The 22,647-nt window shown below is 38.3% G+C and overlaps 2 protein-coding genes across 2 annotated transcripts in view; both read left to right on the top strand.

Annotated features, from left to right (window-relative positions):
- Positions 1-3,565, top strand: part of LOC125249201 (alpha-2-macroglobulin-like) — a 39,791-nt gene extending 36,226 nt beyond the window's left edge. The window contains exons 28-34 of the mRNA XM_048161433.1: positions 1,918-2,111; positions 2,204-2,416; positions 2,515-2,636; positions 2,737-2,818; positions 3,020-3,103; positions 3,182-3,287; positions 3,385-3,565. Of these exons, the coding sequence (XP_048017390.1) occupies positions 1,918-2,111; positions 2,204-2,416; positions 2,515-2,636; positions 2,737-2,818; positions 3,020-3,103; positions 3,182-3,287; positions 3,385-3,425 (842 nt within the window). The 3' untranslated portion in view covers positions 3,426-3,565. The remainder of the gene's footprint in view (positions 1-1,917; positions 2,112-2,203; positions 2,417-2,514; positions 2,637-2,736; positions 2,819-3,019; positions 3,104-3,181; positions 3,288-3,384) is intronic.
- Positions 3,566-6,776: 3,211 nt separating this feature from the next.
- Positions 6,777-21,683, top strand: LOC125249200 (alpha-2-macroglobulin-like). The gene is made up of 34 exons (XM_048161432.1): positions 6,777-6,930; positions 8,914-9,094; positions 9,197-9,353; positions 9,855-9,907; positions 9,999-10,019; positions 10,207-10,372; positions 10,483-10,567; positions 10,772-10,883; positions 10,993-11,113; positions 11,218-11,327; positions 11,420-11,590; positions 11,681-11,911; positions 12,019-12,231; positions 12,319-12,468; positions 12,617-12,742; positions 14,871-14,958; positions 17,382-17,523; positions 17,748-17,973; positions 18,044-18,170; positions 18,248-18,369; positions 18,468-18,519; positions 18,600-18,683; positions 18,765-18,941; positions 19,056-19,131; positions 19,349-19,505; positions 19,605-19,679; positions 19,759-19,921; positions 20,022-20,215; positions 20,308-20,520; positions 20,634-20,755; positions 20,855-20,936; positions 21,138-21,221; positions 21,300-21,405; positions 21,503-21,683. The coding sequence occupies exons 1-34, from the start codon at positions 6,845-6,847 to the stop codon at positions 21,541-21,543; spliced, it is 4,314 nt and encodes a 1,437-aa protein (XP_048017389.1). The 5' UTR covers positions 6,777-6,844; the 3' UTR covers positions 21,544-21,683.
- Positions 21,684-22,647: the final 964 nt, after the last annotated feature.

The following is a 22,647-nucleotide window of genomic DNA, read 5'->3' as shown; positions in this document are numbered from 1 at the left end:
GGTCTCGTACATCAACCATCAGGGGGGTTTGCGGTCTCGCCTATTATCCAAGCTGGCCAGTCGCATCCTCCTCTGGTCCCAGGGATCGCTGAGAGCAGCTTACATCCCCGGGCGGTTGAATGTGGGAGCGGACGCCCTGACGAGACAGGCCGCGAGACCGGGGGAATGGAAACTCCACACCGTGGTGGTGGAGTTGATATGGAAAACTTTCGGTCGAGCTCAAGTCAATCTATTTGCCACAGAGGAGTCAGCTCAGTGCCCTCTGTGGTACTCACTTCAGCACCCAGCACCTCTTGGGCTGGATGCCATGTTTAAGACGTGGCCGAGGCTGCGTCTGTATGCATTCCCCCCAGTCTCAATGCTCCCGGGAGTTCTGGAGAAGGTTCGCCTGGAGAAGGTCGACCTAATATTGGTGGCCCCTTACTGGCCGACCAGAATATGGTTTTCGGACATAATGTCTCTACTTCACGGCTCTCCCTTGGAGCTTCCCCTCAGGCAGGATCTCCTGTCTCAAGCGGGCGGCACGATTCTCCATCCCCGCCCAGAAATGTGGAAACTGTGGGCCTGGCCCCTGAGGGGGCAAGGCTCATAGGAACTGGTCTCCCAACCAAGGTTGTGGAGACCATCCTTCACTCCAGAGCTCCCTCCACGAGGAAGTTGTACTTATATAAATGGAAATTGTTCTCTGTGTGGTGTGAACAGCATAATTTGGACCCGGTCCATTCTTCAGTCTCAGACGTGCTTCAGTTCCTTCAGGAAAAGTTCTCGGAAGGTTTAACCCCTTCCACGCTGAAAGTATATGTGGCCTCTATTTCGGCTCATCATATCCCTGTAGGGGGCTCCTCGCTGGGTCGAGACCCCCTAGTAGTACGCTTCCTCCGTGGTGCACTCAGGTTGAGACCTGTGGTGCGCACAAAGACCCCGACCTGGGACCTCGCTATTGTGCTCCAAGGGCTGGCTGAGGCTCCCTTCGAGCCAATAGAGGAGGTGTCAGGCAAGTTCTTGACACTTAAAACTATCTTTCTCTTGGCTGTCTCTTCTCTGAAGAGAATTGGTGATTTACAAGCGCTGTCAGTCGCTCCATCTTGTCTTGAGTTTGCGCCTGGTATGGTGAAAACCTTTCTGCATACCAGGCCGGGCTATGTTCCAAAGGTTCTGACAAGGGTCCCAGGTCCCATTGTACTTGAGGCTTTCTGCCCGCCTCCTTTTGTGAATTCGGATCAGGAAAGGAAGAATCTGCTTTGCCCTGTAAGAGCATTAGATGCGTATGTCCACAGAGCTGCCCTGTGGAGAAAAACAGAACAATTGTTTGTATGTTATGGGTTCCCTAAGAGGGGGGGCCCAGCATCTAAACAGCGGATGAGCAAGTGGGTGGTCGAGGCCATCTCACTTGCGTATGAGACGGTGGGGTGCCCGTGTCCTCTGATGGTGCGTGCTCACTCCACGAGAGGTATGGCCGCGTCCAGAGCTCTCCTATCTGGTGTCTCTATGGACGACATTTGTGGTGCGGCTGGATGGTCATCCCAGCACGTAGCGTCGATAGTTCCCACGAAAGGGAACGTCTCGGGTTACGAGTGTAACCCCTGTTCCCTGAGTAAGGGAACGAGACGCTACGTCATGTGGCCGTATCTCCTGCATACCTGGTGCGCTTGCTTCAGACAACTTACAGAAGCTGGCGTGCTTTGTGTTCAGGTGTGCTTTGTAGCTTCCTGATCCGTGACGTCACCCACCTCTGATGTTGCGTCTTTTCATTGGTTGGATACAGAGGTGCTTCACGAACACAAAATACAGAGGGTTCCCATCACGTCATCCGACGTAGCGTCTCGTTCCCTTACTCAGGGAACAGGGGTTACACTCGTAACCCGAGACGTTTTTTGTCATGCTTATTGAGTTACTCTTGTGTCTTTTGTCATTAAGGGTCTCTTCTCCACTGGTCTCAGTCTGCATCTGCTGATGACTCTGATTCTCTGGCAGTGGAGATCAGCTCATATGTGCTGCTAGCTGTTCTCAATGCAGATTCAGTCACTACAGCTGATCTGGGCTATGCTAACAGGATTGTCAGCTGGCTTGTGAAGCAGCAGAATGCCTATGGAGGATTCTCCTCCACACAGGTTACTCAAACTACTCCAATAAAACACATTATTGCTGAATGTGCTGGTGTGAATGAGTAAAAGTGACATTACTGAACTCATTTATTTCCCAGGACACAGTGGTGGCTCTTCAGGCTCTGTCTTTGTACGCCACCAAAGTGTTCAGCTCTGACAGCTCCAGCACAGTGACTGTACAGTCAGCAGGAGACTCTCACCACTTTGAGGTCAATCAGGACAACAAGTTACTGTACCAGGAGAAGCAGCTGCAGAACGTTCCAGCCAAATACAGCATTGAAGTGAAGGGCTCGACCTGTGTGTCTGTGCAGGTCTGTAGTGTGTTCAGCTTCATTTACTCACACTCACTTTCTCTCTTGGCATTATATGGTTATTCTGCTGTGATTTTTGTTTATGTTGAATCTCTCAGATGGCTCAGTTTTATAACATTCCCACTCCTGCTGAAGCTAAAACATTGAGCATTGAAGCTAAGATTGAAGGAGATTGCAAGAAATCCTCTGGACAGTACCTATTGTTAAATTTCACTGTGAAGTAAGAACAATAACTTTATGCTATAAGACATGATTTTGGTTATTGCTTTAGTTCAGTCACCATGAACTCTGATGGTTCATATTTATTTTATTTTTTCCAGATATGATGGTCCACAGGCAAGAACTAACATGGTCATTGTGGATATTAAACTCTTGTCAGGATTCACAGCTGATACATCAATGGTGCGTTTGACTATGTGAAGTGATTCATTATTAGATTTACTGTACTGTCAATGTGAATCTACTGTAAGATGGTGCAGCTATGGCCGATACTGTCCTGCTCACTTCTTGATGAACAGCATGATAGCTTACAGAGAATAGCTCTCCTGTTAGGGATGTAACAAATCATACATTTATTTCTAAAAGAAATCACTTTTTCCACAGCTTGAACCTCAAAGCACTTCAAGCGAATCACTTGTGGAACGGGTCGATTCTAAAGATGATCATGTCATCGTGTATTTGAAAGAGGTGGGAGAACAGCAACATTCATATGATAAGATACAGTAATTCATTTACATTTTTTATTCACTGTTTATCCTCCTGCAGGTTCCAAAAAATATTGGAGTCAATCACCAGTTACAATTAAAACAGATTCTTCCAGTGAAGAATCTCAAGCCAGCTGTGATTAAAGTGTATGATTACTACCAAACAAGTAAGATTTTATGTGCCATTTGTCTTTGTTTTTATTATGTGATTCAAAAGTATCAGTTGGCATTAAGGTAATTTCTTGGTATCAATATTTCCCTCAGGTGATCTGGTGGAGACTGAGTATTCATCTCACTGTGAATGAAGTGTCGTGCTTCAGTTCTGCAGCTTGGATATATGTGTTTGAATGCTTACTAAATGTTTTTATTCAGTGTTTATATCTTTTCCTGGGCAAATTATTTTCCTGATTTGCCTGTTTTATTAAACCCAAACAACCTGAAAACACTTTGGTGAGCTTACTGTGTTTTTGTTCTTGATTTGTAGTTGCTTGCATACTATGGCAATATTTCTGTGTCAGATTAGATATTTTTGCATTCCATTTCACATACTTATGCACTATTCTAAGCCATTTTATAGTAGAATGGGTAGTTTGTTCATACTGAAAATTTCAAAAAGAAATAGTACACTTTAAATGGATGATGCACTTTAATAACCAAATCAATAAATGAATAAATGAAAATGACAGTGTGAAATGTTGGACACTTCATGCACTCAACTGTCACAGCTTTCTTTGCGTAGCTAAAGAGGAAAGGCTGTCAAACTCCAACAATGGATGACAAAATAGCCTTTTAACCTCATACATTGATTGAGGACATATTGCATATTATAATTGCATAGTGTATGTCATTTAATTGGGACACAGCTACTGACACGAGAATGCCTTTTCAGTACGTTCTAATGATGCTAAGAGATGATGCATTTACAAGAATGCAGTTAAGATACATGTACAGTCAGGGTTTTAAACTAGAAACCTCTGGAAGTACTGCAGAAATCTGTTTAAAAGGATATATAAAATAAAAATGTTCTTTAAAAAAAAGCATCTTTTGACATACTCTAACTACTTGAAAGAACATGAATGATCTGTTAAGCATTATATAATTAAATAATGTTAGTCAATGCTCTTAAAGATCCATTTATAGATTAGCACTCAAATTATCCATATTATCTGACATACATACAGATACCACTGAATTGGTGTCATGAAATATAACACTTGTTTCTGTGACAGCACTGGGCTGTATAAGCTGCAAGAAACAAAAAAAAAAAACAACAACAACAACACCTGCAGGCCAATCAGAAGACATTGTAGCAAATTAGCTCAAGGGAAATATTAATAATCATATCTTGTTATTATTAATAATGAAAATTTGGATCAGTTAATAGAATTAACTTGATGTAGCAGAATTAATACCACAATCAACTAACCCATTCGTCCAGCAATTACTTGTTAGTTATTAATTATTTATTAATTTTAAGGAAAAAGTACTTTTCATGGCCACCGAAAAATAATTCTTTCTTAGCATGTACAGCATTTGGAGTGTGCAATAAGACCAGGAATCATTAAATTGACTTTGTTGCAAGCAGAGAATCAGAACCAAATATGTATTGTGCACAAGTTTATTAACTAAATCACAAACACAACTAATCTAACAAACACACACACACACACATACATGGGTAAAATGGAAAGTGACAGAATGAAACCGAAAGGGAAATAGGGAATGAAGCTATCAAAAAGAGTTATTTTTTCATGAAAAGAACCATCAGCTTATTATTTTCAAAGCACTTATTTTCATTAAATGTGCGATACTTGCATGGCCTTTGCAGTGGAAGCAGTTTGTGAAGTTCCTGAAGAAGGATTTCAATGAGTTTCAATCGATATCTTCTGCGTTGAATGAAGAAGTTGTGATGAATTTGCATAGTTAATTTGACTCGGTTTGGTTGAGAGAGAGAGAGTTCTCTCTCTCTATGGGTAAGCACATGGCTGGGTGTAGATCGCGCCAACTGATAAGGCCATGCAGAATGGCAAACAGAAGATGCAGAGAAGAAGGAAGAGCTGATGGTTGCCCGTTCAGTGATGGTAAAGTTGCTTTTTTCTTCCGAGATGGAATGAAGGAATTACAGTGTGACTCAGTTGGGAGAGTCCTCTCTCCCGGGCAGAGGGTGAAGATTGTGATCAAGGCCTGCTGGTACCCATGGGCCCCGAAGGGGTCCCACACACACATCCACCAAAAAAAAAAAAAAAAACAACAGTAGAAGGAAGAAGAGAGAGTGAAGAGTCTATAAATGAATGCAGGAAAGTCTGTTTTAAGCGCTATGGATCTTTCCTATGGCCTCTGCTTTTCCATGTGACCACATTTTTCACAGCAATAAAACCATCTTATTTGATGGTAGCCCTGTGACTGAGGCCTTTTCTAGATTGTGGCTCTTTTCAGGGGATGTTTCATTACTAAGAGTGGGCTTTAAAAATTATTTGTTAAATGTAACAAATAATTATGTGTCTGATTTGTCTCAGTCGTTACAACATTACCAAGTTCATTCGAAAATCTAGCTTTTTTTATATTTAGAGTCCCAGGGTTGATTGAGAGTGTGGGTGAGAGATCCATGTGTCTGAAAAGATTAAATCCCTGATGTAAAGTATTCTTTAATGCCAGAATACATCAGAAACAGGGTCAAAACCAGAAGAGAGATCCAAAATACTAATCTAAAAATTTGCAGTGGAGATAAACAGAACAAGATTCAAAATAATCACTAAATCAATACAGGAATGATTGCTCAGAAAGATGAGTGCAATGAGTATGGAAGCCAGACTATTGTTTTTTCTCTCCAGAGATAAAGATAATATTCAGGAAATTAAAGATAATGACATAACAAACGATGCTATAATAATTAACATTTACTTCAGAAATATTTAATATTCTGTCTTGAAATATTACATATAAATCTTTGCACTGAACATCTGTTTAGGACATGAAGTAATTATAGCATATAATCTCAGGTAGCAGCATATTTAATTTTACACAACAGATTTTAGGTGACTTTCAGTAGTCATGTTTAGTCGTATTGTGTAGGCAGTAGACAGAGCACTAACAAATGCAAACAGCAGCTTACAGTATCTCTCCCACTCATTTTGAGTGGGTGTATGTGCCACTGGATGTATTATCAGTTGTCTTGGCCCACTATTTGTCTACACAGAGTTAAAGGTCAGTAGCTGACCATTTCTCTGTAGATGAGGATAAGAGTAGGAGTTTGTTTTCAGAAGATCTCATGTACACTTATATGTAGTTTAAAGAAGCTGATTTCTTGCATGTTATTGACTACTAAGAACTGAAGTTCATAACGTCTCATGCATCTCTGCAAATAAAATTACTATTTAGAATATTTAAATGCTTGAATATTTCAACATGCAACCTTTAAGTTCAACTCTGAATTATGTGGTCAGGAACATTCATAATGAACTGAATGTTTATTCTAATGTGTGCAAGAGTAAAGCTTTTGTATGTCTTTACTTGAACTGAGCCCACTTGAACTCATCACAAATGAATTTTTGGACAAACCAACAAACTGCATATTAGCACAGGTTTTTGAACTGTATTGCCCACACGGTTGAATCATTAATCAGATGATCAATACATAATGTTTGAAGGACCTCCTTTAGCATGAGAGTCTCTTTAAAAGTGACGGTCCAGTTCATCTCATGACCTGGATTATCGCTTCTTCATCATGGCTCTGAATTTCAGCTGCTGTTGGAAAGAGCTCCTTCTGCTCTCTTTCCTCCTGATCTGTGTTAATGGACAAACATCAAGGCCGTAAGTTTTTTATTTTATTTATTTTTTAATTTCTACTGAGGAAGGCAGTTATTTATGGAGCCCCTAAAGGGACATGGTGGTAGAAAAAAAAATGGGAAGGAAGGAAATTTTACTTGGTGGTGGAAAAAAATTTGAGATGGGAGGAATTTTTTTTTTCAAATCTTTTGCGTTCCCTCGCAAAGATGTTGTGCGTTCTCTCGCAAAGATTGCGTTCCCTCGCAAAGATGTTTTGCGTTCCCTCGCAAAGATTGCGTTCCCTTGCAAAGATATTTTGCGTTCACACGCAAAGATGTTTACGTTCCCTCGCAAAGTTATAATCGTTCCCTTGCTGTGAGCTCGGACAAACACTTCCTCTTTAATGTCCCGCTGGCTGGCAGTAGTGTTTGAGTTAGTAACATACGTTAATAATGCACACAAATAATGCGCGGTTCATAGAGTTTGAACTTGTTGGACTCAAAAATGAAGAAATGCAGTCAGTGCTTATGTCAAGCAGTTCGGTTGGTAATATATTCACAGATTCGAGCTTCCCGGATTAATAACTCGTGAGCTAAACGTTGTTAAAACACAAATGCAGCTACTTCCAATCATAGTAGCCTAGACAACAAGCTACAACAACCCAATTTTCCTCAAATGTGTTTTATAATAAATTGGTCTCTATGAGCAGATCAGGAGATACACGCCAGAAGGGACCGTCTGAAAAGTGCAAAACCCGAAACCCTTTTGCTCATTTTATATTACGAAAAATACTCAATAACTTCACTGTAACACACTGTACTGGCACCAAATTCAGTTCATACATCACTGCTCTCCTGCTGGTTCTAGGTACTACAACACTTCGTTTGGCAAGTAGCACTTAAAGGCCTTCTTTACACAAATGATGTTGGTACACAGCTTACATACAACAGCTTTTGCATGATAATGGCTTACTGGATTTGATGGCATTACAATTTATTTAATATTATTATATTATTTTATTTAATAATTAATAATCATAAACGTTATGCATTTTTTTTTTTTTTATCAAACTAAGTGTTGGGTTTTGCACTTTTCAGACGGTCCCTTCAGGCGTGTATCTCCGCCGCCTGCTCATAGAGACCAATTTATTATAAAACACATTTGAGGAAAATTGGGTTGTTGTAGCTTGTTGTCTAGGTTACTATGATTGGAAGTAGCTTCATTTGTGTTTTTAACAACGTTTAGCTCACGAGTTACTAATCCGGGAAGCTCGAATCTGTGAATATATTGCCAACCGAACTGCTTGACATAAGCACTGACTGCATTTCTTCATTTTTGAGTCCAACAAGTTCAAACTCTATGAGCCGGGCATTATTTGTGTGCATTATTAACGTATGTTACTAACTAAAACACTACTGCCAGCCAGCGGGACATTAAAGAGGAAGTGTTTGTCCGAGCTCACAGCAAGGGAACGATTATAACTTTGCGAGGGAACGCAAAAGATTTGAAAAAAAATTCCTCCCATCCCAATTTTTTTTCCACCACCACGTAAAATTTCCTTCCTTCCCATTTTTTTTTCTACCACCATGTCCCTTTAGGGGCTCCGTAGTTATTCACTATTGTGTTTGTTTGAATAGCAAAATTATTCCAGTAAATTTCATTTAACGTTCTGGTACCAAAATAAACTACTAACAATGAATCTAAGTGTGATAAATGATCATAGTCATTGTGTAAAATAAGTCTTGATTATTTCTCCTGTATTTATTTAACTGATCTGTTTTGCACAGTAGAGGTTTGCTGTTTGAAAGACAACTTAAGGCATGTATAAGATCATTCATAATTAATGACAGTGTATTTTTAAGGCCAATATTGTTCTGATTTCACCAGACTTCATTACACAGTTTGCTCTTGTATTCTCAGTTGATCAACAGCAAATTAACTGTATTGATTTTCACCCCTACTTAATTTTTTAAGTGTATCTAACCTATCTATCTCAAACAATATTGTATGAGCATTGTCTCTCGGCAGATCTTTCATGGTGACGTTTCCTGCAGTGATCGAGTCAGGATCTGAGGCCAAACTCTGTGCAAGTTTTCTCAATCCCAATGAAAGCCTTGTCATGAACATTCATCTGGTTCGTGGTGACCAGAGCACTTTACTGCTGCAGGAGAAAGCTGAGGAAGAGTTTCATCGCTGCTTTAACTTCAAGGTCTGCCATTAGCACATTATTATGAATATATTATGAAATTTACATCATAATGCATCTAGTGTTTGTGAAGGCAGGTTGTGAATACATATTATTTCTCATCAGGCTCCTCTGGTCAAAGAAGAATCAGTGCAGAAAATGAATGTCGAACTTCAGGGAGAGACTTTCAAGATGACTGAAGAGAGAAAAGTCATGTTCAAGCCTTACCATCCTCTGACCTTTATCCAGACTGATAAACCCATCTATCTTCCAGGACAGACAGGTGAGCTGTGAATGTTTCAAAGGCTAAACCTCAGCAAATAATGCTGGTGTCACTGACATCCCTGATCACAGCTGATATAACATAAATACATTAAGTAAAGCATGTTAATATCCTGCAATAAGCTGATGTAGCACCATAGGTCAAAAATGACAAATGCCGCACAAACCAGCAGATTGTAAAAGAGTATGAAGTAAACAGTTCAATGGATTTACAAACTTGTAAACAGAAAAGGTGAGCAGAAGAAAAGATAAGGAAAGCAGATAAGGATGACTGTCATGTAAATGAACAGCCAAAATAATTTTTTTCTTGTTGAAAGAGGTGTTGTGTAAATGGTCCCTAAACTCTGTGGCCCCTCCAGGAGTTTGATACTCCTGCTATAGATCATTACATGTGATAATAGTTGTCTGGTATGGTTACGTTCACACACAGTGCGCTCATTTACATGAGTGAAATACTGACTGTAAGTGTTATTTTTTTTAAATACACATTTATATTTTACAGTGAACTTCAGAGTTGTAACCATGGATACAAACTTTGCACCCCTTGATCAGCAGGTCTGATGTGTGTTTTCTCTTGCATTGATAAATAGACATTTAATAAATAAACGTGGCTTTTAATCTTTAATTACTATTTGCTCTTTTACAGTATAGTACAGTGATTCTTGAGGTAAGAACACAAAACCTTCTGTACAGTCACAACAAACACACCTTTTAAATCTTATTAACACTATAGAAATTCTGATATGTTTGCAATCATTGTATTTTCAGAAGGCTAATTAAACATTTCTTCATTGATAGTGCAGATAGTTACAGTCAGCTACACATATCCTGACTGTGTCTTTGGTATTAAACAGGACAGTCAAGGTAACCGGATTGGTCAATGGACAAATGTTTCTTCAACAAGGTGGATTTTGCAGCGTTCTTATGAATTAAACCCAGAGGCCCGTCAAGGCATGTACAAACTGAAGGTTTTTATTAGTGACAGGATGATCTCACATCATTTTGAGGTGAAAAAATATGGTAAGTCATAAAAACAAACGATTGCAGTGTTGCATGGGAAGAATTTCAATAATATGTTTGTATATTAATATCTTATTTGACTACTAATAACTCTAATTTCTGGCTTCTAGTTTTGCCTAAGTTTGAAGTTACTGTAAAAAGCCCAAATAAAGTCAGCGTTGAAGAAGAGGAACTGATAATTGAGGTTTGCGGAAAGTGAGTGCTTTATTTTATTTCCTGCATTAAGAGAGCAGTGTGTTCTTTCATTCTTGGCACCATTAAGTTACTTTAATTTAATTGTTTTGCTTCTTCTTCTTCTTCTTTTTTTTTTGGTGTCAGTTAATTACTGTAACCCTCATCCTATATAGTTGCTGAATTGAATCCTGGGCTGTAGATCATTTGATTGTATCTTTTTCACAGATACACTTACGGACAGCCTGTACCTGGTAAATCATGGGTGAAAGTGTGTCGTAAAAACTTGTCCTATCAAAGCCATCACACCAGTCCAGTGTGTTTTGAGGAAACCATTGAGGTGTGTGAGTTACACAGAACAAGTAATGGCACATTATCTTTCCTCCATTTATCCAGTTAAACCACTCTTTAGTTAATATGCTATGTTTGTGTTCATTCATTATAATTAGATAAAAAAGACAGGCTGTGCCGTCCATACCTTAGATACATCAGTCTTTCTGAACGCCACACTAAAGGACAGGCTTCAGAATTCTCTTGCTGTTGAGGCAATGGTTACAGAAGAAGGAACAGGTGAGCTGTTGGATTTGATCTGATCCACGTTACATACATTTATTGAATTGATATTTTACTTTTATTTGAATAAATATTTATTTTGGTGTTTTTACTATTTACAGAGATCACCATGACCAAATCTGAATCTGTATCTCTCACTTATGAAATTGGTAAAGTCACATTTACTGACCTGCCCAAAACATATGAACATGGATCAGTTATAGAAGGAAAAGTGAGTCTAAAATCAGTTTGTCTCTGTTTAACACCATTGATATGTACAGAATTATTTCTTAATTTATTCCTTTAAAATCATATTTTCAACAGATCAAACTCTCAAATTTCAAAGGCGCACCGATTCAAAACAAAGAGGTTTATCTTATGGAGGGTCACACTTGGTCCCCAAAACTGCTCCTAAATCTCACTACAGACAGCGATGGACTGGCCAGCTTCTCTTTTAATACGTCCAGTTATCCTAAAAGTGATATTAATCTGATTGTAAGAGAGTTTGTATTCACTTAGTTTTCTTTTGTGTTCCCTGAAGAGTTCAATTGCATGAGTTATTTTTGATACTTTGTTCATTGTCAGGCAAGTGTCTATCCTGGGGTCCGTTATGGCTACAACACACCTTACATCTCTGCAGATGAAAAAACAGTTCAGCTCCTTCGGCCTGCCGCTCCATACAATCCAACACTAAGTGAACTGATTATAGAGGATACTGAGCAACCATTAAAGTGTGACTCTGAGTTTACAGCCACCATCAAGTATTATTTTGTTGGAGAGACAATTGAAGACTTCAAAACGGACATTGTCTATATGGTGAGAACATGTGCAGTATGTACATTATTACAGAGATGTTTTTGTTTAACAGTGTTCATTGGCAGCACTAGTCAGTTTGTTATCAGAGTGTCATCTGTCTGTTTCAGGTCTTGTCCAGAGGAGTGATCGTTCATCATGGATATGAGAAGGTTGAAGTGAAATCTTTTAATGGAGTAGCAAGTGACACAATGTCATTCAAACTGTCTATTAGTGCAGATCTGGCTCCAGTAGTGCAGATTCTGGTGTACTGTGTTCTGCCCAGTGAAAATGTTGTTGCTAGTAGCAAAAATTTCGACACTGAAAAGTGTTTCAAAAACAAGGTATGTATTTTAGCTTTAGAAATGAGCCTCTTTAAACTGTATTACTGACTCAATTCTAAAATAAACCCTATTGACTGTATGTCACAGGTGTCTCTGCAGTTTTCTCCTGCTAAAGCAGTTCCTGGTGAGAAAAACACTCTCCAGCTCTCAGCTCAGCCTGGTTCACTGTGCGGCCTCAGTGCTGTAGATCAGAGCGTCCTGATCCTGAAATCAGGAGAACGCCTGGATACTGACAAGGTGTGTAGATGCTTTAAGATTTAGTATTGATTTAATGTGTCTTCATAGTGGGAATGAATCTTGTGATAACAGATTTTTAGTTATTATTGCTATTGAAAATACTTGAATTATTTAGAAATCATACTGATAGTGTGTGAACATGTCACAGATCTTCAACCTGCTGCCAGTGCAATCGGGGTCAGATTATCCTTATGCTGTTGAAGATGAGCTGGAGTGTCTGCATGTGAGACCCCGTCGAGCTGTGCCGACAGACAACACCTATGAATCCTTAAAGGTAACAGGTGGATTATATGTGTGGCAGTGCAGTAGATAATGATTAGGAGAGTATCCCTTACGGAACAAAAATATTTAGGAATATACTGCAATATATAATGCATAATACATTACATAATGCATTTCCATATATGGGGAAACTAGTGCTTATATTTTTCAATGAATATGCTTCTTCAAGCCCCTCCTCAGTGGACAGCAAGCCAAATTAGCTAACCTAATACCCTAAAGATTATATGGGCAAACGAACTCGTTAAAGTGTTATTTCAAGTGTTTTGCTGAATAATATTATGGGGGGAGATCTATTAGTGTTTATTGGCCGAATACCTATATATATATATATATATATATATATAATTACTCTTTGTTAAATACTGTACTTTTGTTAACTAGCTTAAAAAATGTGAAATGTGTATAATATAAATAAGTATAAAGTATAATAAATATATTAATTAGATATTTCTCCATATATGTGTGTTTATGCTGCATGAGTAAATATATCTGCAATATATTACACATGCAGTACCATATCTGATCACTTACAGTCGCAAGAATAAGTATGTGAACCACTTGCAGAATCTGTGAAAATGTGCAAAATTTGAACAATATAAGAGAGATCGTACAAAATGCTTGTTATTTTTAATTTAGTACTGTCCAGAGTAAGATATTTTACAGAAAGATGTTTACATATAATCCATAAGACAAAAAAATAGCTGAATTTATTAAAATGACCCAGTTCAAAAGTTTGTGAACCACTGATTCTTAATACTGTGTGTCATTACCTGGATGATCTACGACTGTTTTTTTGTTTTGTGATGGTTCTTCATGAGTTCCTTGTTTATTCTGAGCAGTTAAACTGAGCTCTGTTCTTCAGAAAAAATCTCCAGGTCCCAAAAATTCTTCAGTTTTCCAGCATTTTTTGCATATTAGAATATTAGATATTAGATTTACAACAGTGACTGAATGATTTTGAGTTCTTTTCACACTGAGGACAATTGAGGGACTCAAACACTTAAAAAAGGTTCAAACATTCACTGATGCTCCAGAAGGAAACACGATGCATTAAGAGTTGAGGGGTGAAAACTTTTGAACAGGATGAAGAGGTCCAAATTTTTCTTATTTCACTTGAATATCATTTTTTTTTCATTTAGTACTGCCCTTCAGAAGCAACAGAAGATACTTGCATGTTTCCCGGAAGACAAATTAAATACAATTTACCTTGATCTTCAAATTCCAAATGTTTTCACCCCCCATCTATTAATGCATCGTGTTTCCTTCTGGAGCATCAGTGAATGTTTGAACCTTTTTTAATAGTTGAGTTTGAGTCCCTCATTTGTCCTCAGTGTGAAAAGACGGATCTCAAAATCATTCAGTCACTGCTGTAAAGGGTTCAAATATGCAAAAAATGCTGGAAAACTGAAGAATCTGCAGGACCTGGAGGATTTTTCTGAAGAACAGAGCTCAGTTTAACTGCTCAGGACAAACAAGAGACTCATGAAGAACCATCACAAAACAAAACAAAAAACAGTCGTGGATCATCCAGGTAATGACACACAGTATTGAGAATCAAGGGTTCACATACTTATGAATGGGGTTATTTTAAATAAATTCAGGTTTTTTTTTTTTTGTCTTTATGGATTATATGTAAACATCTTATGTAAAATATCTTACTCAGGACAGTACTAAATAAAAAATAACATGCATTTTGTATTATCTCCCTTATTTTGATAAAATGTTGCACATTTTCACAGATTCTGCAAGTGGTTCACATACTTATTCTTGCAACTGTATACATCTATATATTATGAAGTGTATTACTGAATATAAAAGTACGTATATAATGGTATATAAGTAAATATATTGTCACATATTTTTCAATATATGAAAAGTGGCAATTCCTTATGTATTATTGTAACATATTAACACAGTATATTATTCTGTATATTTTCAAATATACCTTTAAATCATTTAATATATTGATCATTCATATATATTTATAAGAAATATATCTTTTTCGTAAGAGATATACTGCACATGCGTAAGTAAATGCATAAAAACATCCTCTTGATTACGCTGACAATTAAAAGTAATTTTCATGACTTTTACTGTGGTTTATCTTTTCCATTTGACAGAGAGTGGGATTGAAGATGGCAACAAATTTGGTTGTGCGAGTCCCTCAGTGTCTGTCATACAGAGGCTTGATGTATCACCGATACCCTGGTATGTGTACATGTACTGTTATTGCAATCTCAGCTATGTGTGTTTGTTATGAAATAGATTTCCCAAAAAAATAAATTAAAATCACTTTGCAATGTGTTTTTAATTTTTTTTTCCTGAGGTTATTAGTTAACTTTGAATCAGTGTTATTATGGGTAACAAAAACTTAACTACATAACTTTTGTAAAATAAAATTAATCGTTGGCAGCCCTAAAATACAAAACTAAAACAGCCGCAAGCAGCAATAGCGGGCCAAGCCCTGAAGGGGCAGTGACAGCAGTGAAGAGCCAGAAAACAAAAAACAGCAGAAATAAAACATGCATGAGAAACAGATAAGATCAAAAGAAAGGGTGGGAATGAACTCAAAATGAATCAAAGTAACAACATTACAAACACTTTTATAAAGATGTACCTGGCAGGAATTAAACCCACAACCTTTAGATCACATGCTTGTTTCTTATCACTGTGTGCAACTCGGAAGACATGTTTTTACCTACTGCTGGGGTTCAGTGCTTCAAGAGAGGATGAACCCAAAATGAAGATTTTGTATATAAATGCAGTGCATGTTATATTTAATAAGTTCAGATGAGATCATTCTCAGAAAGACACAATGAACAGAAGCAACTTTTGCACCACCTCTGGCCACAGTACCTCTTGCAGTCTGGGCATGTGCCCCACAGGATTCAAACCCACGACCTGAAAGGACTGTGCCACACAGTTGACGCACAATCTCCAGGCTGTTGAGGAGAGCCTTCAGTGTGAGAATGAGCTAAAAAAGACATTACTTAGCATATTAACCAAATTAACCAGATTATCATGCTAAGATAACTTAATGCTAATGTAGGCTAACTTATGGTTAACCTGAAAGATGAAGAGTGACAATAGAAAGAATGGCAACTGGATAGCATGCTAAGCTAACTAGCATAAGTCAACAAACATAAAATATCCATTCTGTCATTTCTGTGCAGATAATCTGATCAGATTTTGGACAAAATTGGACAAAAATTATAGGCATAGCATATTTACTTCAATATGGTGGACAGGCACAATGAAGGAAAATGACAAATAAGCATAAGCCAGGGAATGAAACAAAACTAAATTTGGACTGTATTCAAAAGTTATAAGCATTTTTGCAAAAATCCTTATATGTCTGGAACACTAGGTGGAGCTGTGCTCAAACTTCTGATGCACCTTCAGGACATGCTGTCGATGATCCCTACCTAATTTTGTGTATGTTAAATCGTTTAAAATATATTGCAATTTATGACAAAATGACTGACTGATGTTTTATTCGATCGGTTTCCTCGGGGTCTGCATGACACAAGGAATCCATAGAGACCAAGATCATGATTTTCTGATTTTAAAAAATAGCCATTTTCATATCTCATGACCTGTAGGTGGTGCTGTTCCCAAATTTAGCATGAACCGTCAGATCATGGTTCTGATGAAACCAAATTTTGTTTCGATTGATCAAAGTTTGGCCGATACAGCCTCTGAACCAATTTTAGGTCGACGTTAAGTTCACAACATTGTAGGTTTTGAACAAAGATAAAATAAAAATTCAGTTCAGTCATTTCTGTGCGGCTCTGTCCATTTTCATAAGAATGAAATTCAAATGTGAATATTTTAACTGGTGGTGGCACTATAGAGTTGGTAGAGACTCAAAAGCTGGTCAGAGTATTATTCATTACCATTCATTGCCATTAAGTGTGCTCTAAGTGATGTCACGTGTTTTTAGGCCAAAACATTTTTTGTCACATAGAGCAAACATCTCCTCACTATCCGCTAGCTGCCTGTCCCCTGATCACACTGTAAAAAAACGCGGTCTCTGTAGTCGCCACAAGCTCCGAAAACAGCAATAAAAACAAACTGGTGCAGCCTGGACCACGAAACATAATAAACATGCTCCAGCCAATAACCGACAAGAATGATTTTAAATGCGCGTTCATGACTGTTTCAGGAAGCACGGAGGGGAGGGGGAGGGGGAGGGGGAGGGGAGGAGCTCGGAGGAGGAGGAGGAGGGAGGGTCTAGCTAGCCTCTGTTTTGTTTGACAACACTTCGAACATCAACAGGAAGTTACTCCACCCAGGATCACTTAGAGTACCTTTAAGTGCGCCAATTTTCATAATTTTCCTATATTCTGTTCATAAGGCTGCCATAGACTTCCACTGGGGGGGAATAATAATAAAGATTAAGAAGAATAGTACAAACAGATACAGTAGGGGCTACAGCTACTTTGGTGCTTGGCCCCTAAATAAAAACTAATTAAACTGAAACTAGAACACTCTGACAACACTAAAATAAATCTGTATATCAAAATAAAATAATGTGTATTAAAAAGATGATCTTATATATAGAATTGGTTATTTTTGTGCTGTTCACATACATATCACAAAAAAATGACAAAATATCACTTTTTTTCCAGTGATGTATCGTTATCCTGATAATTTACTGGTAGGGATGGCTTCACCAATGGGTGGTTCTGGTAACACCGGCAGAGATTCTCCAGCAGTGACGATTCGGACCGTCTTTCCAGAAACGTGGATCTGGGAACTTGCTGAAGTGGGGTATGTGAAGCGTAATCAGTACATTTAACATTATATTTATCTTATTACTTATCTTTAATACATCATCTCCCCTCACACCCACAGGGCAGAAAATGCCTTGCTTTGCAGATTCTGAATTCATTTTTTTTTTTTTTTAATCATCTCTGTGCTGAATGTTGTTATTTATTACAGGAAAAGGGGACGAGTCAGAAGCAGATATACATATTGTTGTAATTCCTCCACAGGGACTCTGGATCAGTTCAGGTTCCTGTCACGGTTCCTGACACCATCACTTCTTGGGAGACGGAGGCCTTCTGTCTGTCCTCTGAAGGTCTGGGTCTGGCTCCTCCTGCTCAGCTGACAGTTTTCCAGCCCTTCTTCCTGGAGCTCTCTCTGCCTTACTCCATCATCCGTGGGGAGATCTTTGAGCTGAAGGCCACTGTCTTCAGCTATCTGTCCAAGTGCATCATGGTGAGATTTCACACTCAGTCTTATCAAATCATATCAAATATGCCACTAATCATGTGTGGTTGATTGACAGGTTAAAGTGACTCCAGCTCCTTCCTCAGACTACACTCTCAAAGCCTCCTCTGATGATCAGTATTCATCCTGTCTATGTGCTAATGGAAGAAAAACCTTTAAATGGATCCTCACTCCTTCTGTTCTTGGTGAGTTTTCCAGTCTGAATCATTGTTTCTCAGTGTTTGTGTCTGTTGTATCTTCACGTACATGTCTTGTGTTGTAGGAGTCTTGAATATTACAGTCAGTGCAGAGGCAGAGGCGTCCCAGACTGTGTGTGACAATGAGATTGTGAGCGTCCCAGAGAGAGGACGCATTGACACGGTCACACGAAGTCTGCTTGTACAGGTCAGCACACGTCAAACGTCTTCTAGACATCATTTACCCATGATCCTAATGCTGCTCATATCAGTATGATGAGTTGATGTGATTGTTTTATGCTGCAGGCTGAAGGAACTGAAAAGACAGAGACTCACAGCTGGTTACTGTGTCCAAAGGGTTTGTCCACAGACTATATTTAACATCATAGTGTTACTCAGCTGATCACTGATGTGTGTTTCTGTCTCTCTGGTTCATAGGTGACAGTCTCTCAGAGGAAGTGGCACTGACTCTTCCTAAAGATGTGATAGAGGGATCAGCCAGATCCACTGTTTCAGTCATTGGTAACATTTACAAATACAAGCAGAAATTAGGAGATTGGGTTTGGAATATAAAATTTATTTTAACTTGTGTATGGTTTATAGGAGACATATTGGGTCGGGCACTGAGGAATCTTCACGGATTATTACAGATGCCGTACGGCTGTGGGGAACAAAACATGGCTGTTCTTTCTCCCAATATTTACATTCTGCAGTATCTGGAGAACACGGAGCAGCTCACCTCAGCCATCCGAGAGAGAGCCACCGGCTTCCTGAAGAGCGGTGAGAGACATAAATCATTTTTTTTTTTTTTAAATACTGAGACGTTTAGTAATTAGAATTCAGACACATTTGGTCAACTCAAATGAACCATTTAATCATTGTCAAACTCAACAGGATACCAGAGACAACTGAACTACAGGCATAACAGTGGAGCATACAGCACATTTGGATATGGAGAAGAGAATACTTGGTAAAACTTTATCAAAGAAAATATTAAATGTTACTTTACAAAAATAACCCAGGCAGACTGTACAAAATATTAGATCCTGTATCTATAAGAGAATATTAAAAAATATTAGTCTGTTTTCTGCACTTTTTTTTTTTTTTTAATTCAGTTAATTTCAGTTACCACTGGAGTTAAAGTACTGCTACAGCTAATGACATTGTGTATATTACCACACCACCAGGTTGACTGCTTTTGTCCTGAGGTCTTTTGGCAGAGCACAGAAATACATATTTATTGATCCACAAATTATTCAGAGTGCAAAGGAATGGTTAATAAACAGACGGGATTCAGACGGCTGTTTTATCCAACAGGGAAGACTGTTCAACAACAGAATGAAGGTATTTTGTTTGTTTCTTAAAGTTTGCTGTGACCAGTAGACATCAGGTCTGAGAATAAATTAAATATTTGTCTATATTTCTGTTTCTCATATATTCCAGGGTGGAGTGAATGATAATGTGACCATGACCGCCTACATTACTGCATCATTGCTTGAACTGGAAACTCCAGTCACTGTAAGTTCATCTACAGGAAACACAATATAAACTCAGAAAAATGACACTCACAGTGTCTGTTTCTCTGTTTTTGTCACAGGATCCTGTCGTCAGTAAAGGTTTGTCATGCTTGAGGTCCGTCATTAAGGATGTCAAAAACATTTACACCACTGCTCTGCTCACCTACACTTTCAGTCTGGCTAGAGACAAGGACACTCGACAGCAGCTTTTCAAGAAACTGGAGGATGTTGCTATTTCAGACGGTAAGAGGTTTGTTTCTGATGACTTTCTGTCATTATTTATGACAGTACTATTGTTTATTGTCATGCTCATTGAGTTACTCTTGTGTCTTTTGTCATTAAGGGTCTCTTCTCCACTGGTCTCAGTCTGCATCTGCTGATGACTCTGATTCTCTGGCAGTGGAGATCAGCTCATATGTGCTGCTAGCTGTTCTCACTGCAGATTCAGTCACGACAGCTGATCTGGGCTATGCTAACAGGATTGTCAGCTGGCTTGTGAAGCAGCAGAATGCCTATGGAGGATTCTCCTCCACACAGGTTACTCAAACTGCTCCAATAAAACACACTATTGTTGAATGTGCTGGTGTGAATGAGTAAAAGTGACATTACTGAACTCATTTATTTCCCAGGACACAGTGGTGGCTCTTCAGGCTCTGTCTTTGTACGCCACCAAAGTGTTCAGCTCTGACGGCTCCAGCACAGTGACTGTACAGTCAGCAGGAGACTCTCACCACTTTGAGGTCAATCAGGACAACAAGTTACTGTACCAGGAGAAGCAGCTGCAGAACGTTCCAGCCAAATACAGCATTGAAGTGAAGGGCTCGACCTGTGTGTCTGTGCAGGTCTGTAGTGTTCAGCTTCATTTACTCACACTCACTTTCTCTCTTGGCATTTTATGGTTATTCTGCTTTGAAACGGTTTATTAATTTATTTTTGTTTGTGTTGAATCTCTCAGATGGCTCAGTTCTACAACATTCCCACTCCTACTGGAGCTAAAACATTGAGCATTGAAGCTAAGATTGAGGGAGATTGTAAGAAATCCTCTGGACAGTACCTATTGTTAAATTTCACTGTGAAGTAAGAACAATAACTTTATGCTATAAGACATGATTTTGGTTATTGCTTTAGTTCAGTCACCATGAACTCTGATGGTTCATATTTATTTATTTTTTCCAGATATGATGGTCCACAGGCAAGAACTAACATGGTCATTGTGGATATTAAACTCTTGTCAGGATTCACAGCTGATACATCAATGGTGCGTTTGACTATGTGAAGTGATTCATTATTAGATTTACTGTACTGTCGCTGTGAATCTACTGTAAGATGGTGCAGCTATGGCCGATATTGTCCTGCTCACGTCTTGATGAACAGCATGATAGCTTACAGAGAATAGCTCTCCTGTTAGGGATGTAACAAATCATACATTTATTTCTAAAAAAAATCACTTTTCCCACAGCTTGAACCTCAAAGCACTTCAAGCGAATCACTTGTGGAACGGGTCGATTCTAAAGATGATCATGTCATCGTGTATTTGAAAGAGGTGGGAGAACAGCAACATTCATATGATAAGATGCAGTAATTCATTTACATTTTTTATTCACTGTTTATCCTCCTGCAGGTTCCAAAAAATATTGCAGTCAATCACCAGTTACAATTAAAACAGATTCTTCCAGTGAAGAATCTCAAGCCAGCTGTGATTAAAGTGTATGATTACTACCAAACAAGTAAGATTTGATGTGCCATTTTTCATTGTTTTTATTATGTGATTCAAAAGTATCAGTTGGCATTAAGCTAATTTTTTGGTATCAATATTTCCCTCAGGTGATCTGGTGGAGACTGAGTATTCATCTCACTGTGAATGAAGTGTCCTGCTTCAGTTCTGCAGGTTGGATAGATATGTTTGAATGCTGACTAAATGTTTTTATTCAGTGTTTATATCTTTTCCTGGGCAAATTATTTTCCTGATTAGCCTGTTTTATTAAACCCAAACAACCTGAAAACACTTTGGTGAGCTTACTGTGTTTTTGTTCTTGATTTGTAGCTTACATACTATGGCAATATTTCAGTGTCAGATTAGATATTTTTGCATTCCAATTCACATACTTATGCACTATTCTAAGCCATTTTATAGTAGAATGGGTAGTTTGTTCACATTGAAAATGTAAAAAAGGAATAGTGCACTTTAAATGGATGATGCACTTTAATAACCAAATCAATAAATGAATAAATGAAAATAACAGTGTGAAATGTTGGACACTTCATGCACTCAACTGTCACAGCTTTCTTTGCGTAGCTAAAGGGGAAAGGCTGTCAAACTCCAACACTGGATGACAAAATAGCCTTTTAACCTCATACATTGATTGAGGACATATTGCATATTATAATTGCATAGTGTATGTCATTTAATTGGGACACAGCTACTGACACGAGAATGCCTTTTCAATACGTTCTAATGATGCTAAGAGATGATGCATTTACAAGAATGCAGTTAAGATCCATGTTTTCAGGGTTTTAAACTAGAAACCTCTGGAAGTCAGTGAAGGTACTGCAGAAATCTGTTTAAAAGGATATATAAAATAGAAATGTTCTTTAAAAAAAAACATCTTTTGACATACTCTAACTACTTGAAAGAACATGAATGCTGTTAAGCATTATATAATTAAATAATGTTAGTCAATGCTCTTAAAGATCCATTTATAGATTAGCACTCAAATTATCCATATTATCTGACATAGATACAGATACCACTGAATTAGTGTCATGAAATATAACACTTGTTTCTGTGACAGCACTGGGCTGTATAAGCTGCAAGAAACAAAAAAAAAAAAACAACAGTAGAAGGAAGAAGAGAGAGTGAAGAGTCTATAAATGAATGCAGGAAAGTCTGTTTTAAGGGCTATGGATCTTTCCTATGGCCTCTGCTTTTCCATGTGACCACATTTTTCACAGCAATAAAACCATCTTAT

Source organism: Megalobrama amblycephala, linkage group LG16 (assembly GCF_018812025.1).
Source record: "Megalobrama amblycephala isolate DHTTF-2021 linkage group LG16, ASM1881202v1, whole genome shotgun sequence".
NCBI classification, from domain to species: domain Eukaryota; kingdom Metazoa; phylum Chordata; class Actinopteri; order Cypriniformes; family Xenocyprididae; genus Megalobrama; species Megalobrama amblycephala.
This window is presented reverse-complemented; position numbering and strand designations above follow the sequence as displayed.

Bases quoted from the DNA above. Each gene is read 5' to 3' on its own strand.
- LOC125249200 (XM_048161432.1), top strand. From the start codon at position 6,845: ATGGCTCTGAATTTCAGCTGCTGTTGGAAAGAGCTCCTTCTGCTCTCT. The intron at 18,171-18,247 runs GTGAGTTTTCCA...CTTGTGTTGTAG, and splicing joins CCTCACTCCTTCTGTTCTTG to GAGTCTTGAATATTACAGTC. The intron at 19,922-20,021 runs GTAAGAGGTTTG...TTTGTCATTAAG, and splicing joins GGATGTTGCTATTTCAGACG to GGTCTCTTCTCCACTGGTCT.